The sequence below is a fragment of the Pezoporus wallicus genome, unplaced genomic scaffold (genome assembly GCF_028554395.1).
Source record: "Pezoporus wallicus isolate ANWC-B61680 ecotype Strahan unplaced genomic scaffold, APGP_CSIRO_Pwel_v1 contig_5069, whole genome shotgun sequence".
NCBI lineage: Eukaryota > Metazoa > Chordata > Aves > Psittaciformes > Psittacidae > Pezoporus > Pezoporus wallicus.
The window spans coordinates 2127159-2140773 of record NW_026642361.1 but is presented as its reverse complement, the minus strand read 5'-3'; the positions used below and the strand labels follow the sequence as shown (position 1 = coordinate 2140773).

Genomic DNA, 13615 nt, shown 5'->3' with positions numbered 1-13615 from the left:
TCATACCTGTTTACCTTGATGCCGGTTATGTTCCTATGTATTGTACTTGGTCACTTTATGAAAGCTTTAGTAATTTAAATGAGCAATTCTATCTATAGAAGTGATGTGCATCATTTCTATATAGCCAGAATTTGCTTCTCACTTTTTCCAAGTAATTTCATCCTCATCTATTTCTGGAAAGAAACTTTATACTCTTCCACTGCATTTGTCTTACTACGCTTAAGGAGCCACTGATTTTCTCCCCACTCTCCTTCCATCTGATAGACTTCACATTTTCCCAGTTATGTAGGTAAACTTTCTTTGAATGAAGGTTTCATGTTTCAATTAACATTTTAATTTATCTGCTTTACAACTGGGGGGTGGAGTAAAGAGAAAATAAAATTTTGGAACTGCAAACTTGAAGCAACCGCTTCTGTGTTTTGTTTTTTGGGGGGCCATTTTCATAGAATCATACAATCGTTAGGGTTGGAAAGAACCTTAAGATCATCTCATTCCAACCCCCCTGCCATGGGCAGGGAGACTTTACACTAAAACATATCACCCAAGGCTCTGTCCAACCTGGCCTTGAACACCCCAGGGATGGAGCATTCACAACTTCCTTGGGCAACCCATTCCAGTGCCTCACCACCCTTACAGTAAAGAACTTCCTCTTTATATCCAATCTAAACTTCCCCTGTTTAAGTTTTAACCTGTTACCCCTTGTCCTATCACTACAGTCCCTAATGAAGAGTCCCTCTCCAGCATCCCTATAGGCCCCCTTCAGATACTGGAAGGCTGCTATGAGGTCTCCATGCAGCCTTCTCTTCTCCAGGCTGAACAGCCCCAACTTCCTCAGCCTGTCTTCATACGGGAGGTGCTCCAGTGCCCTGATCATCCTCGTGGCCCTTCTCTGGACTTGTTCCAACAGTTCCATGTCCTTTTTCTGTTGAGGACACCAGAACTGCACACAATACTCCAGGTGAGGTCTCACGAGAGCAGAGTAGAGGGGCAGGATCATCTCCTTTGACCTGCTGGTCACGCTCCTTTTGATGCAGCCCACGATACGGTTGGCTTTCTGGGCTGCAAGCGCACACTGAAGCCGACTCATGTTCATTTTCTCATGGACCAGCACTCCCAAGTCCTTCTCCACAGGGCTGCTCTGAATCTCTTCTCTGCCCAGTCTGTAGCTGTGCCTGGGATTGCTCTGACCCAGGTGTAGGACCTTGCACTTTGCATGCATTTTGGGGTTATGCTTTTTATTTATTTAGCTTGGTATTCTTATCCACTGTAGAAAGTTCATTAAAAAGTGCTAGAAGGTTTTAAGCTCTTTATCCAAGTGTATTACTTGAGTTTACTCTTCTGTATCAAGCATCCTTATGTCAAGGACATGCTTTCCTTTGTTCATCCTTGCATGAGGAAGAGAGAAGGTGTTGTGTCTCTATAACCACAACAGACAGGTACGTACTCAAATGCGTGCCAGTTGCCATGCTCCTCCACTGGCTTGTGTTCAATGCCTTGTACTGCATCGCTGCTTTTGTATTCTTTCTACACCTTCTACCCTCTGCCAGTGATCTCTAAAGAGCAATTATCATTTCAAAGTGTAAACAAAGAAGGGGAAAGGCATGGCAAGAACAAATCCACTCCTAGCTATACAAAGAACTTTTTTACATATCCATGTGCCCTGCCACTGGGAGGGGTGAGCTACTGGAGACTCAGCAGTGCCCACAGAGTGTGAACTCCAGCTGACGGATGTTCTTCCTCTGCTTCTAGAAATTGGTCATTCAGAGAAACTTCCTCCACTCTTCCCATATTTACTATAGGCGAAGGAAGTAGCAATATGAGATAAAAATCAACGGTCTCTTTTAAAAGGAAATGGAGTAGAACTGTATATTTGTCGAACCTTAGAAATGCACCCTGAACCTTTTAAAGATGTCTTCAATGTAATAAAGAATAGTAAAAAAAATGGCAACCAAATTTTACATTGATTGTGCAATCAGGTACATTTACTAGCCAAATTGGAAAGTTTTGGCTAAACATTTAGTCTTCCTTTTTATTTTCACACACACACACATGAAAAATGGAAATATTCACGCATCAAACCTTTTTCAGTTTGCCATTTTTACAGACCTTTAATCTATTATCACTCCTTTCCAGGTGACTGGAAAGGAACTAATTTTTGTTTAAAAGTTTTTGAGAGCCAGTAGATGAGGAAGCATAGACTCCATCTGCCATTGCCAGCTTCTGACTGAAACCCTAGCAACCAGCTATAGGATAATGGGTTGCATAAAGGAGGAAGGATGGAAATGGGTTTATCAAAACAAGGCTGATGAAATGCTAAGAACTTCAAGGAGGTCATGGACTTTCATTGTTACGGCCTGTGGGTCTCACTTCATTGACCTCTGTTGATGCTCCTCTATTATGTAGTGAGTCAGTTCTTTTCTTGAAAGCTTTGCTTACTCTGTTAATTATGCATCAATTAATTCAGAGCTTATGACACCACTTCTTTCTGTTCAACCATGGTCAGTTTGCTTGAAGAACACTTTGCAATTCTCTAGTTGAATTGGCATAGAAAAGTTTTATTTTTAGTGATTTCAAAGTAATTTTTAGTCTTCGAAAATTCTCTAGCTGGAAGATAGTAAAAGTGAAAATAAGACAAGAGGCATATTGAACTTTGCTTTCATGGCTTTGGCCTTCATTTTGAAATGAGACTACAGTCAATGAAAAAGGAAGCATTTCAGTGACAAAATAACCCATACTTCACCAGTTTCTGGAGGAGGAGGATAAATGTATAGTCAAACGTCCACTTGAAGCTTGTCAAAGACTTGTTAATGCAACTTAACATATTGCAAAGGTAATCGTTTCAGAGGCAAACCTTGGACTTGCTGCCTGAACGCAACATTGCTGGAGCAACCAGCAGAGAGCCTTGAGTAGAGGAGATCCATCCTCCACTCCCAGGGTCTGTCCCTTGGGCTGCTGTTCCTTCACCGGCCCTGCTATCTCTTCTGATTAGGTTCACTGATGTAGCAATGTGGTATCAAGGGTGAGCTGCACTGTCCCTCAGAACCTTGGGTCTGCCTCTCAGATGTAATGCCTAGCAGAAAATGAATATGATTTTTGTCTTGGAAATGGCTTAGATGTTGTGAAACGCAGCAACAGAAAGGAGAATATAGGACCTAAAGATGTGAAGATTTTCTTCAACTAGCTTTGAAAGAAGCAGGACTTTGTCATGGGATTCTGGGGCTTATTTGTATTTTGCTCCAAAGGTAAATATTTATAAAAAGGTGGTGGTGTTTTATGTGTCAAAACTGGAGACAGAAGCAAATATTGAACTACTGCTCATTTATATTCCTTCTGTTTAGTGAATGAGGCAATAGAACTGTGGAAGTAATAGTAACTAATAATGTAGTTAAGAGATTGGGATTATAATACATGCCTTAGAAAGAGAAGCCAGACGTTGCATAAGCAGTATTAATTTTGGCAGCAATTAAATTTGAAATGTTTGCATTTAGTTTTAGTCACATTTTATGAGTAATTACACAGAGGTTTGTGAGCATATTTATATGCCTACGTTTTGTTTGAGCTTAAAGCTAGAGACAATGTAATTTTTGTCATCTTGGAAGTGAAATATAACTGCTTTTTGAACTCCTCTAATATTCACTGTAAATTCAGGAATGCTTTGCAAATTTAATGAAATGTTCATAATCTTAACTGATGATTATCTATTTAAATTAATTGTCCCTTCACAGTGGACATTCAAGCCAGCTATCTCTCAGAAGTATGCTCCCCTGATTTTATTCAGCTGAAAATTTTATTGTTTGATTTTCCTTTAAGCCTTTTCCTGACTTTGTTTAATCTGAAACTAGAACTAGAGACTCATAAATCTAACCATTTTTGCACTGTCAGAAGCCACAGGGAAAACCAGTGATCAATCAAGACCAATTTCACAAGAAAAGGAGGCACTTTCATGCCTTGTCAAGGTTTTTAAAATTATATCCTATGTTTTTTCTCTCCTTTTTGTTCTAACAAACCTTACAACAAATAGAAACAAACAATTATTTGCTGGAATACAGCATTCAATCTCACATCTGAGCAGCTTAGTGGGTTTTTTATGTGTTTAGACTTATATAAAAACAAGGTGGGGGGCAAGAGAGAGACAATGTCTGCTAATTGAATAACTTAAAAGGAAAAAAAGACAAGTAGACCAAAAGACCTTAAAAGTATCAAGTATTTAATCAAGTGTGTCAGTACTAAAGCATGTAGTGAACGCAGAAGATTAATTTGATAATAATTACAAATAAAAGTTCTTTAAATCCAAAAAGCACAAGTGTCATACACTCACCAGAGTAATTTATTTTTTTCAAGTTGACCAATTACTGTATTACCTCTCTTAATATGTGAAATTGTTTATTCCAGAACTAAAATATAAATGGAACTTTTCTGATAAATTTGTCACAAAATTGTGTTTAAGAATGTTTATGTTTTGGGTTGTTTTTTTTTAATTAAAAAAAAAAAAGCTGCTTAAATGTCAGACAATGCAAGTCATTTATTTTTATGTTAATTCTATTTCTATCTATAGAAAAATGGATCAAAATGCAATAATAATAATAACAACAACAATAATATCATCCCCTGGAATAATAACACTATACAATTTTTTAGAGTAAACAAAATTCAGGTTCTAGAAAATCTGCAAAATGTCGTTGCTATTCTGACAATCATACCTCTTGCCACCTGCAAGATGCTTGACAGTTAGTTAAAAGCCTTGGTGCCATGCCAAAAAATATCCTGAATGTTATCCCCTCATTGCTCACATTACTGCAAGTACCAACTAAGTGTAAGTCCTGTTACTATTAGAAGTGGTTTACTATGTAATTTGAAGTTACTTGAGAGTTTCAGAAGCAAAGCTGTGTGGTGCTGATAGTGTAGAAAAAAAGAGGGACTATTCCTCCATTCTGTTAAAGCCTGACCCAACGATGGGAAGGAACCAGTGTAGATGATGGTTACTTCTTTAGCTAAGCACTGTTCTGTTTTAGAGTCATAATATGGTTTGGGTTAGATTTTTTCCCTTAAAGTTTACTGATTTAATTCAAAAAGTTTTTGTGAGACTTGGAGGGAAAAAAAAATTTCTCTGATTAGATACTGGAGATGGAAAAAATCCAGGATCTTTGCAATTCAAAAAGGTATCAGCAGATAAAAGCATAGAGGAAGAAGAGAAAATTGCTGTTAAGTTAGAGAAACTACAAATAGAGATGATAACCCTCCCACCTAAAAGAAACAGCTACATTTATTTTTTTCCTGGATATTTTGAGGTATGTGAAGAGGGACATGTACCCCTGGATAATAAGACCTAAGTCTCTACTGTGAAATGACTAATTTTTATGGATTTTTAGATCCTTGTGATTTAAATGTATTTGTGTATGCTTTTTTCAGTCTTCTAAAACTTCACGGACACTGTAATGCTTTGAGCCTTCATTTAAGCATATCAATGATGTCCAGACCACTTATTTCTGAGAAATTTTTGGGTGGCTGGTGTAAATTGTAATTCACAAGGATGTTTGTCTTGAGAAATTTAATTAAAGCCCTTGGATTATGAAACTAACTGAGAACTGGAAGTATTCAGCATCAATTCTGATACTCTTTGTTTATTAAATTTGTTCACAGCAGAAAGAAGACTGGGAAAAATTGAACTGGTGTAGGTGCTCAGCTGTACAGTAAATAATGTAGTGAAATTACTTAATAAGAGGACTGCTTATGGAACTGCATGTGAAGTGTGTTAATTTTATTGTGCATTTGGAAAAGAGCTGCTTATTTCAAGTCAAGGGAAAATGACAGGCTAAACATGAATGACTTAAAAATACCACCACCATACCTCATCCACTTTTAAAAGTCTTACAGTCTACCGTTTTCTCAACTAAATAAATGAATCTCCTGGTTTCCAAAAAAGCCCAATTATTGCATTTAACATCTGCTTTTTTAAAGCCATGTGAATGCACCTGATGTTTATGACTTAATCTTGTTTTTCCCGTTTAATTGTTAGTAACACGCAGAGTTGTATCTCTGAAATACCAGTCAGCATGTGTTTGTTACCTTAGTTTTGTTCCCAACATTTATTTTGAAGTTATTCTTTGCAGTAACCTCCCCCTCTCTTTTTCCTTTTCCTTACGCAGAGGATTACTACTTCAGGAGAACAGCAGGTTTTCGGAGGCATTGCATTACTATAAACTGGCAATTAGTAGCAGACCCACACTAGCATGTAAGTATTTCAACTATACAAACTTGTGTGATATTGACTACAGGGTTTTTTTTAAGGAAATCTTCCTAGTCTTTAATAACACTTTTTTTCTTATGAAGTTTTTAATTCAGAAAGCAAAAAATGAAAATGTGCACTTTTTGTTTGAAAGCATTTATTAGTCAACAGCTACATTTAACGTAGTGTACAGAAGAAGCAGTTAATGAGTTAACACTGGACAGCACTGCTTCTGATCTGGGGTGGTGAGCCATAAGTGCTGTTGCCCAAATTTTCAGTCTCCTGTTTTCTGTTTCATATAGCCAGTTTCTTATTTTTGAGGTATGTGATGTAACAGACATATTTTTGAAGTCCTTTTACTTTTCCTTTCTTGCCTGGGGGAAAAGGGAAATAATCCATACAAGGTTGCTAGCAATCGGTTCCAAAATTAAGTGGATACCTTTTAAGATTGCTGTCTTTTTTTTTTGTAGCTTCAGTATTAAATCTTCTATATATGTATGTATACACATACTTGATATATATGTATGAATATATGTATATATTTTTGTGACATTTCAAATAGTGATGCTATATGCTTCATACAGTCCTAAAAAGAGGAACAAAATGGAGCACCCTGCTTAACCAGTGTTCTGTTCCCTCCTTCCTCAGTCTTAATAGCCACTTTCTCTTTAGTTGTCTCTGAACTTTTACCTCTTCTGTGTTCCTCTTTACACCCATGAGTGATCTATACTATACAAACCCCAGATTAGATAACCATGGGATCTCTTTCAGATATTACTTTGAAGTAATATCTTTCAAATATTACTTTGAAACATTGGAACCACATCAAGAGATAATATTTTTTCCCTCTTCACAGCTGCCTATTTAAATACTGGTATCATCCTGATGAACCAAGGGAAGACAGAAGAAGCCAGGAGGACTTTCCTGAAGTGTTCAGAGATCCCTGATGAAAATTTGAAAGACCCTCATGCCCACAAAAGCTCTGTTACTAGCTGTCTTTATAACTTAGGAAAACTTTTTCATGAGCAAGGACACTATGAGGTAAGACTCCAGATTTTTCTGCTGTATAATGATAAAACTTTCATACATAAGTAATAGCTATTGCTTCCAGCCAGACTTTCAAAATACATCACAGGCACAAGTTGATTGAATTTCACCAAATCAAGATTAGCATTCTCTACAGGGAATATTTATTCTTTATAGCCACAGGTGTGATGACGTTAATTAGCAGCATGATGTTCTGATGTCAGGTCAACATTAGCAATGGTCACATCTGTTGTGTGTTAATTCATTCTTTTTGTCTTTATCCCCATGGCTGGTATGCAAAGAATATAGCCTGATTACAGACCAGCCGATCTAAAGTGTACTGGCTTTTTATTCAAAACAGAGTAAGTCCCTCTTTAGTTGAAAAAATGCAATTATGTTTGCTTTCTAGCCTCAAAAAACAAGAACTAGTTGGAACAATTCAAAACTTCAGTGATTAAAAACATCCCGCTATGTGCTATTTTCAGATAAGTGCTGATGTGGGTTGGATATCTTTAATGTAACCCTATGCTGTACCCAACCCATCCCATTTCATTTACATGTGCAAATGTGGCTGTTGTGATTCCTCTCCATTCTCCCTGATGAAATTACTAAAACTGGACATTTGATTGACTTTTACCTTTAGCAGTATTTGAAGGAGTCGTTCTCCCTTTGCCTTGCTGAGCATACTTCAGACAGGAGTTATGCATGGGTTTGATCCATATAACTCTTCCTGACCATGACAGTTAATTCAGCTGTTTAAGATTAGGCATGCACAAGCTCCGTGAACTCTTTGTCATCTGTATGCTGAATCCAGCTTTCTCAGATGGCAGTTACTAATTGGTTAAAACACAGACAGCTAATACATCCATAAAGATAAGAGAACAGCAGCATGTTGTCTGCACGACCAATAGATCGTAGAGGTGGAGTTTGATGCCTGGGAGGTACAAGGGATTTTAAGAATATAAACCATCAGATTTCTGCTTGGTGATCATTGCAGTCTGATCCAGCCTTGAGTTGATCATACACTTAGATTTTCTCAAGCGTATTTCAGCCTTCACAGGTTGTGACTGTTTGATGGGATGATGCAGAATATTATGCACAGCTAACAGACTGACCAGTAAGCATACTAAGTGTTGAATGAATCATAGATGTGTGATCAAGTAATTCAAGGCACGGCACATTTGCAAGGGAATCCAATTTTGGCATTCTTGACACTATAATCTCTGTCATTCCTTCTGTGGAGCCGACTTCATTTGTATGGATTATGTTTTGTTATTACTTGGCAGTAGACAATAATTTTAGGTCACTTAGTGTAGCTTAGTCATCAGAAAGTCCTTTGTCTGCAGTTTGATATTATTCCATATTCTCTGACAGTCTATACAATATATGTTTATAAACTCGTGAGTCATTGAGGGATAGAGAGTTGCAATATTGGAACTAATTTGATCTCTTGTCAATAAGCTTTACTGACTTTGTAAAAACATATAAATGAGAAATTTTAATTTTCTCTGGTATTTATGATGTGTTTTCTTTCTCTCTGCACCTTTCATTTTGAAAGGAAGATAGTTTGGTTTTACTGTATATGTGAAAGACTGGTTTTGAAATTGGTTCTTTACTAATGATTTATCCCACTTGTGTGTCTCTTTTTCAGGATGCCCTCATGGTTTACAAAGAAGCAATACAGAAAATGCCAAGGCAGTTTGCCCCACAGAGCTTATACAACATGATGGGTAAGTGCATTGTTACTGCCTTAGAAAGGTATTTAAGGTGTTAGGCAGGGTGATACAAAAAAGCTTAGCCAGGCAACTGGTGCTGAAATGAATTAGCTAACAAAACCAAAATAATTGCTTTCAGTAGATACAAGCCAAACCAGGTTCAGAGCTTAAATGACAGCAACTGCAACACTGCATAAGGCACACTAAATGATATATGACTGTTAGATACTTGATGTCTTTAGGAGTGTCTATGCAGCATGTTTATGTTTAGAATGCATGGAGAATTAAGTGGAATTCTCTCTGAAAGGGCATTTGTTTCTTCTAAGCAGCCTCAATGTCTGGCCCAGTAAACTCTGTGAGCTCCTTTCTGGGACAGAAAAGGATGTAAGATGCTTTACTTTAAAGTAGTTCAAGGTAGAGCAATTAAAACTATATGTGGAAACAATTAGGATAAACAGGAAGCATGTGGGGTTTTGTGGTCATCCCTCCCTTCTCTCCCAGTACCTAATGTATGAGAGAATGTATTGGTTGATGTCATTCGGTTTGACACAGTTGCAGAAAGGAGGCACCACTCACTTCTGTCTACTTATTCAGAAAGACATCTTTTATTAGCTCCTTACAAGTACTAGGGCATAGGAAAAAAATATTCTAAAATTGTAGTTGTAACTGATGCTATGTGTTTGTAAAACCTAAATTAATTTATGCCTCTGTAAATGCTAAATTAATTACTTTTCTTGTCATAGTGACAAAGTATCTAATGTCAATAATGCTATAAACACTTCCTTAAGAATTCATACAATTCAGTGGAGACTTATTTTCCCTGAGTGCTGAGCTTTGTCATATTCATACAAATGGCTAAAATCTCTAGAACACACAAGTTGATTATTGCATGTACTTCACAGAGGATCTTAGTGCAACTGTTGTTTTATCAGTTTTATCAGGATTTGCTGGTAAATTCAGTTGGGTTATCAAAACAGTCACCACTGTGTAAATTAAACTTCTGCTTGCTATCAGTGTCCTGTAGTGGCTGAAGTACTGCAGTGCTCCAGCAAATCCTCTGAACTCTGACTGCCCTCTTTAGTGCAAATATATATTTCATAATTTTGATTAAAGTGCTCCTTGGAAGTACAAAAATTGGAAAAAGTAGACCAGTGCTGTTTCTAGCATGATGGTTGTTCCACTGCAAAGTGAGCCTGTGCCACTTTTTGTGTTCCCATTAGTAGATGCTCCCTTTAAGATCATCCTGACCTATACAATTCTTTACTTCTTTACTTTATTTTTCCCATTTGTTACTTTTTTAGGTTCAGAATGTCTTTCTCAGCTCCCTTTATAAGCACAGTCCATGATGTACAAGTTCACTCTGTTCCTGGGATTTGCATTTATTAAGTCAAAGCGATAGTGAATACAAAGACCAGCTCAGTCCTTTGCCTGGGTTTGGCTGCTGCTACACTTCCTCCATGCACTGCTTAGCCCATACTTGGGCTCGTTTCTTTTAGTCAGCTGCCAGCATTTCATGGATGTCCTAGTGGCATAACAAGTTAGGGTCAGCTGAGCTTACCTTGCAAAGAGCAACAGGCTATTATGGAGCTTGGTAAAGTGAAACTAATCATTAACATAGCATTTATTTGTATTTTGTTTGCTGTTGTGATGGCAGCTGTTGCAGGGAAACCAGAACTTGCTTCACACCAGTTGCTGAGGTGTAGCTTGTTTACTATGCTGCAAAGGCAACCCAAGGGGCTACATAAAGGGTCAGGTAGTGACTTGAATTTAGCACAGTGCTGCTATATTAACAGCAATACTCAGACTGATTTGTTTAAAGCTGTCCTGGATGTGTCTATCTGAGCAGTAGTGGAGTGAGTTAGGTTAGTCTCTCTTACCTGTATTAGTGTAAAAATTAGATGACATGACAAAGCTAGGTAGCTAGACTCACTTTATAGGGTGGAAAGGAAAAGATAACCTCTGGGGAGTAATTAAGACCATCTGATTTAGATTATTTATTTTAGATTATACAAATAAACCCCTGCAAGCATACTTCTCCTGTAAAAGGAGCTGAGATAGCTAGCTTAGATTTACTAGCTCAAGTTGTGTGAGATAAATCCTAAACACCCATTCAGTCATCTCTTTGCATTGGGTGTGACAGGAGAACAAGGACACGACATCCGTTATCAGGAGTACATCCACTCTGCAGTTCATACCGTGTCACTGGGCATCAGAAGGCCAGCTGGATTGTTTATTTCTGTTTTGAAGTTCAAGATAAAATTACAAACATGTTTGCTATAACACTTTCTCTGATAAACAGCTTTACATAAACTTGTCTGCCTGCTTCTTGCCTTTAAAAGGGAGACTGGAGGAACTGAAATAGGCCAGTCCTGTCTTGTGTGCCTTTAACTGCATGAATCTGACACTGAGCTATGCCCACTCTCCATATGCTTATTGCTAAAGAGAAGGGGGAAAAACTGGGAAGTGCTCCCCATCTGCTTGGGAAGGAAGGGTCTTTGCCTGTTTTTTTACATGTGGAAAAAGTCTTCATGGTTTATCATGAAGTCCGAGAGTAGCTAGAGTTTGAGGATTATCTGCTGCAGTTGTTACTGTGATTAATGTATTCCGAGTCTCTATCAATCACTCTGCTTGGTTCAGTGACATGCAAATTGCCACATATTGGCATATGAGCTAAGAAAACATTGCTTTCTCTAATTTTTTGTAATTATTCAATGATGTCATTGAAGCTTTTATGTAAGCTTTTTCCCCTGTATGATGTATATGACAAAAGAGAATAGGAGACAAACTGTTTAAACTGAAATAGGTTTGAACTCCAGCACTCTGAGTACAGTAGCATTAGCACTCCATCAGTGTTAAGCCTTTACACCACCTGCTTTACCTGTTTGTGTTACACTTCTTTTCCTGTGCTTGCTTCTATTGGCCTTTCACTCTGGCAGGCCCAGTGACTCACTCCTCCAGTGTACCAGCCTGCCTGGCTGACTCTCATTCTTTAAAACCTTAAGTAACTTGACTCTTAAACAAAAAAGAAGTACTGGGGCTCAAGAAGCAAGCCGTCCATTTGACTTTGCATTTATTCATGGTACAAAAGGCAGGGCCAGAATACCAGCGCTGGATGTTCTACATTTGTGCATATGAGAAGTTGCAGGGCAGTCTCCTGTTGCTGTGATTTATTTTGCCAGGTGTGCAACAACTCAGCTAAAGAAACCATATGTTTCTCTGGCTTTGTACCAAGAAAATGAACACACACACACACACAGAGGCACACACACACACCCCCCTTTTGGGGGGCTTTTTCTTTTGGTTAAAAGAGTCCCAAACAGCTAAAAATTAAAACTCTAAAACTAGATTCAAAATAATTATTCAACAAGCTGTGTAGGTTTGGCTTGGCATTTATTTTCTCTATGTCATATTTCTTTGATGTAAATTAAAAAGTACATGCTAAGGTTACACAGATTAATTTGCTTGGCATGGCAACATGCACTACAAACGCCAGAGTCCAGCTCAGCTGCATTAAATAGGTAATATGTTTTGTTTCAAGTTTCAATTAAAGCCTGGGGTCAAAAGATAAAATGGTCCCTGTGGGATCTTGAACACTTTAATGCCAATATTAGGATTGCTTAAGGATCAGACTCTGCTCTAGATGTCTTTTGTGTTTCTTGAAATCTGATATTGTACAGTTGATTGTATTACATTGCTTTTAAAACCACATTGGCCCACCTGCTACAGTAATTCATATTCCTGCCAGTTAAGTGGTGTGAGGTGGACCATGGAGGCTTTATTTTATTACTAAACAGTAACAAGAAAGATGTTATGGTTTAGATGGGCAAGATACTATCATAAGGATGAGTGTCTTGATGGGACTTCATCTGCCCTTTCCAGCTATCATTGGAGTGCAAAGTCTGACAGACATTTGTTAGTAAGAAATGCAAGTTACAGGAGAACCTAACATTGCAGGAGTGAATACAGTTTGTGATGCTCAAGTTAGAGTTTAGATTTCTCTTTGCTAATCTGCTACATGCACATGGACAGAAAACAAATCGTACACAAGTGGCAGACAGGTACAGAGCAGGAAAGGGGAGCCAGATTTTACATCTGGTGCAGAGGTTTGCATCTTAAGTACAAAGGCTTAGCATGCAGGGGGACTTTCTGTGTTGATGATTATAACATAACTATTGCTTTATTTGATTATGCTTTTGGGTGGATGTGGTTGTTTGTACAAACCTGTTAATATTGTTAAGGCTCCTATCCCATTTGCCCCTTGCTCCCATTAAATGCTTTTTTTATTGAATTACTTTTAAATATTGTTTAGAACTCCAAGAAACACTTTTGCTGGTATAGTTTTACAATTCATGCTGTGCAAGACTTACTTTTTAAGAGCCAAAGTTGATTAAGCTGTGAAATGCATATCCCACATCATAACTTATGCAGAGCATTGTACCTGCACTGGTCTGAGCTCCAGTTGTGCTTCCTATGCATCTCATGAAGCTTTACTGATAATTTATTACTAAATGCACATTACAAACTACTTTTTTTTTTCTTTTAAAACCATCTTGGTCAAAAAAAAAGTTTGTTTTTTCTCTTTTCTCTTTTATATGTATATTTTATTATGTGCTCTAGGGAAATAAGAATACACTTCAATGCTGAGGGG

The 13615-nt window shown here is 37.7% G+C and overlaps 1 protein-coding gene across 5 annotated transcripts in view; it reads left to right on the top strand.

Annotated features, from left to right (window-relative positions):
• The window catches only part of TMTC2 (transmembrane O-mannosyltransferase targeting cadherins 2), a 256741-nt gene that overhangs the window by 176123 nt on the left and 67003 nt on the right, over positions 1-13615 (top strand). For all 5 annotated transcript variants that reach the window (XR_008974934.1, XM_057429504.1, XM_057429506.1 and 2 more), the window contains exons 5-7: positions 6147-6232; positions 7083-7267; positions 8904-8982. Coding sequence is in view for 4 of the 5 variants with exons in the window: in XM_057429504.1 (XP_057285487.1) it covers positions 6147-6232; positions 7083-7267; positions 8904-8982 (350 nt within the window). In the remaining variant the exon portion in view is untranslated. The remainder of the gene's footprint in view (positions 1-6146; positions 6233-7082; positions 7268-8903; positions 8983-13615) is intronic.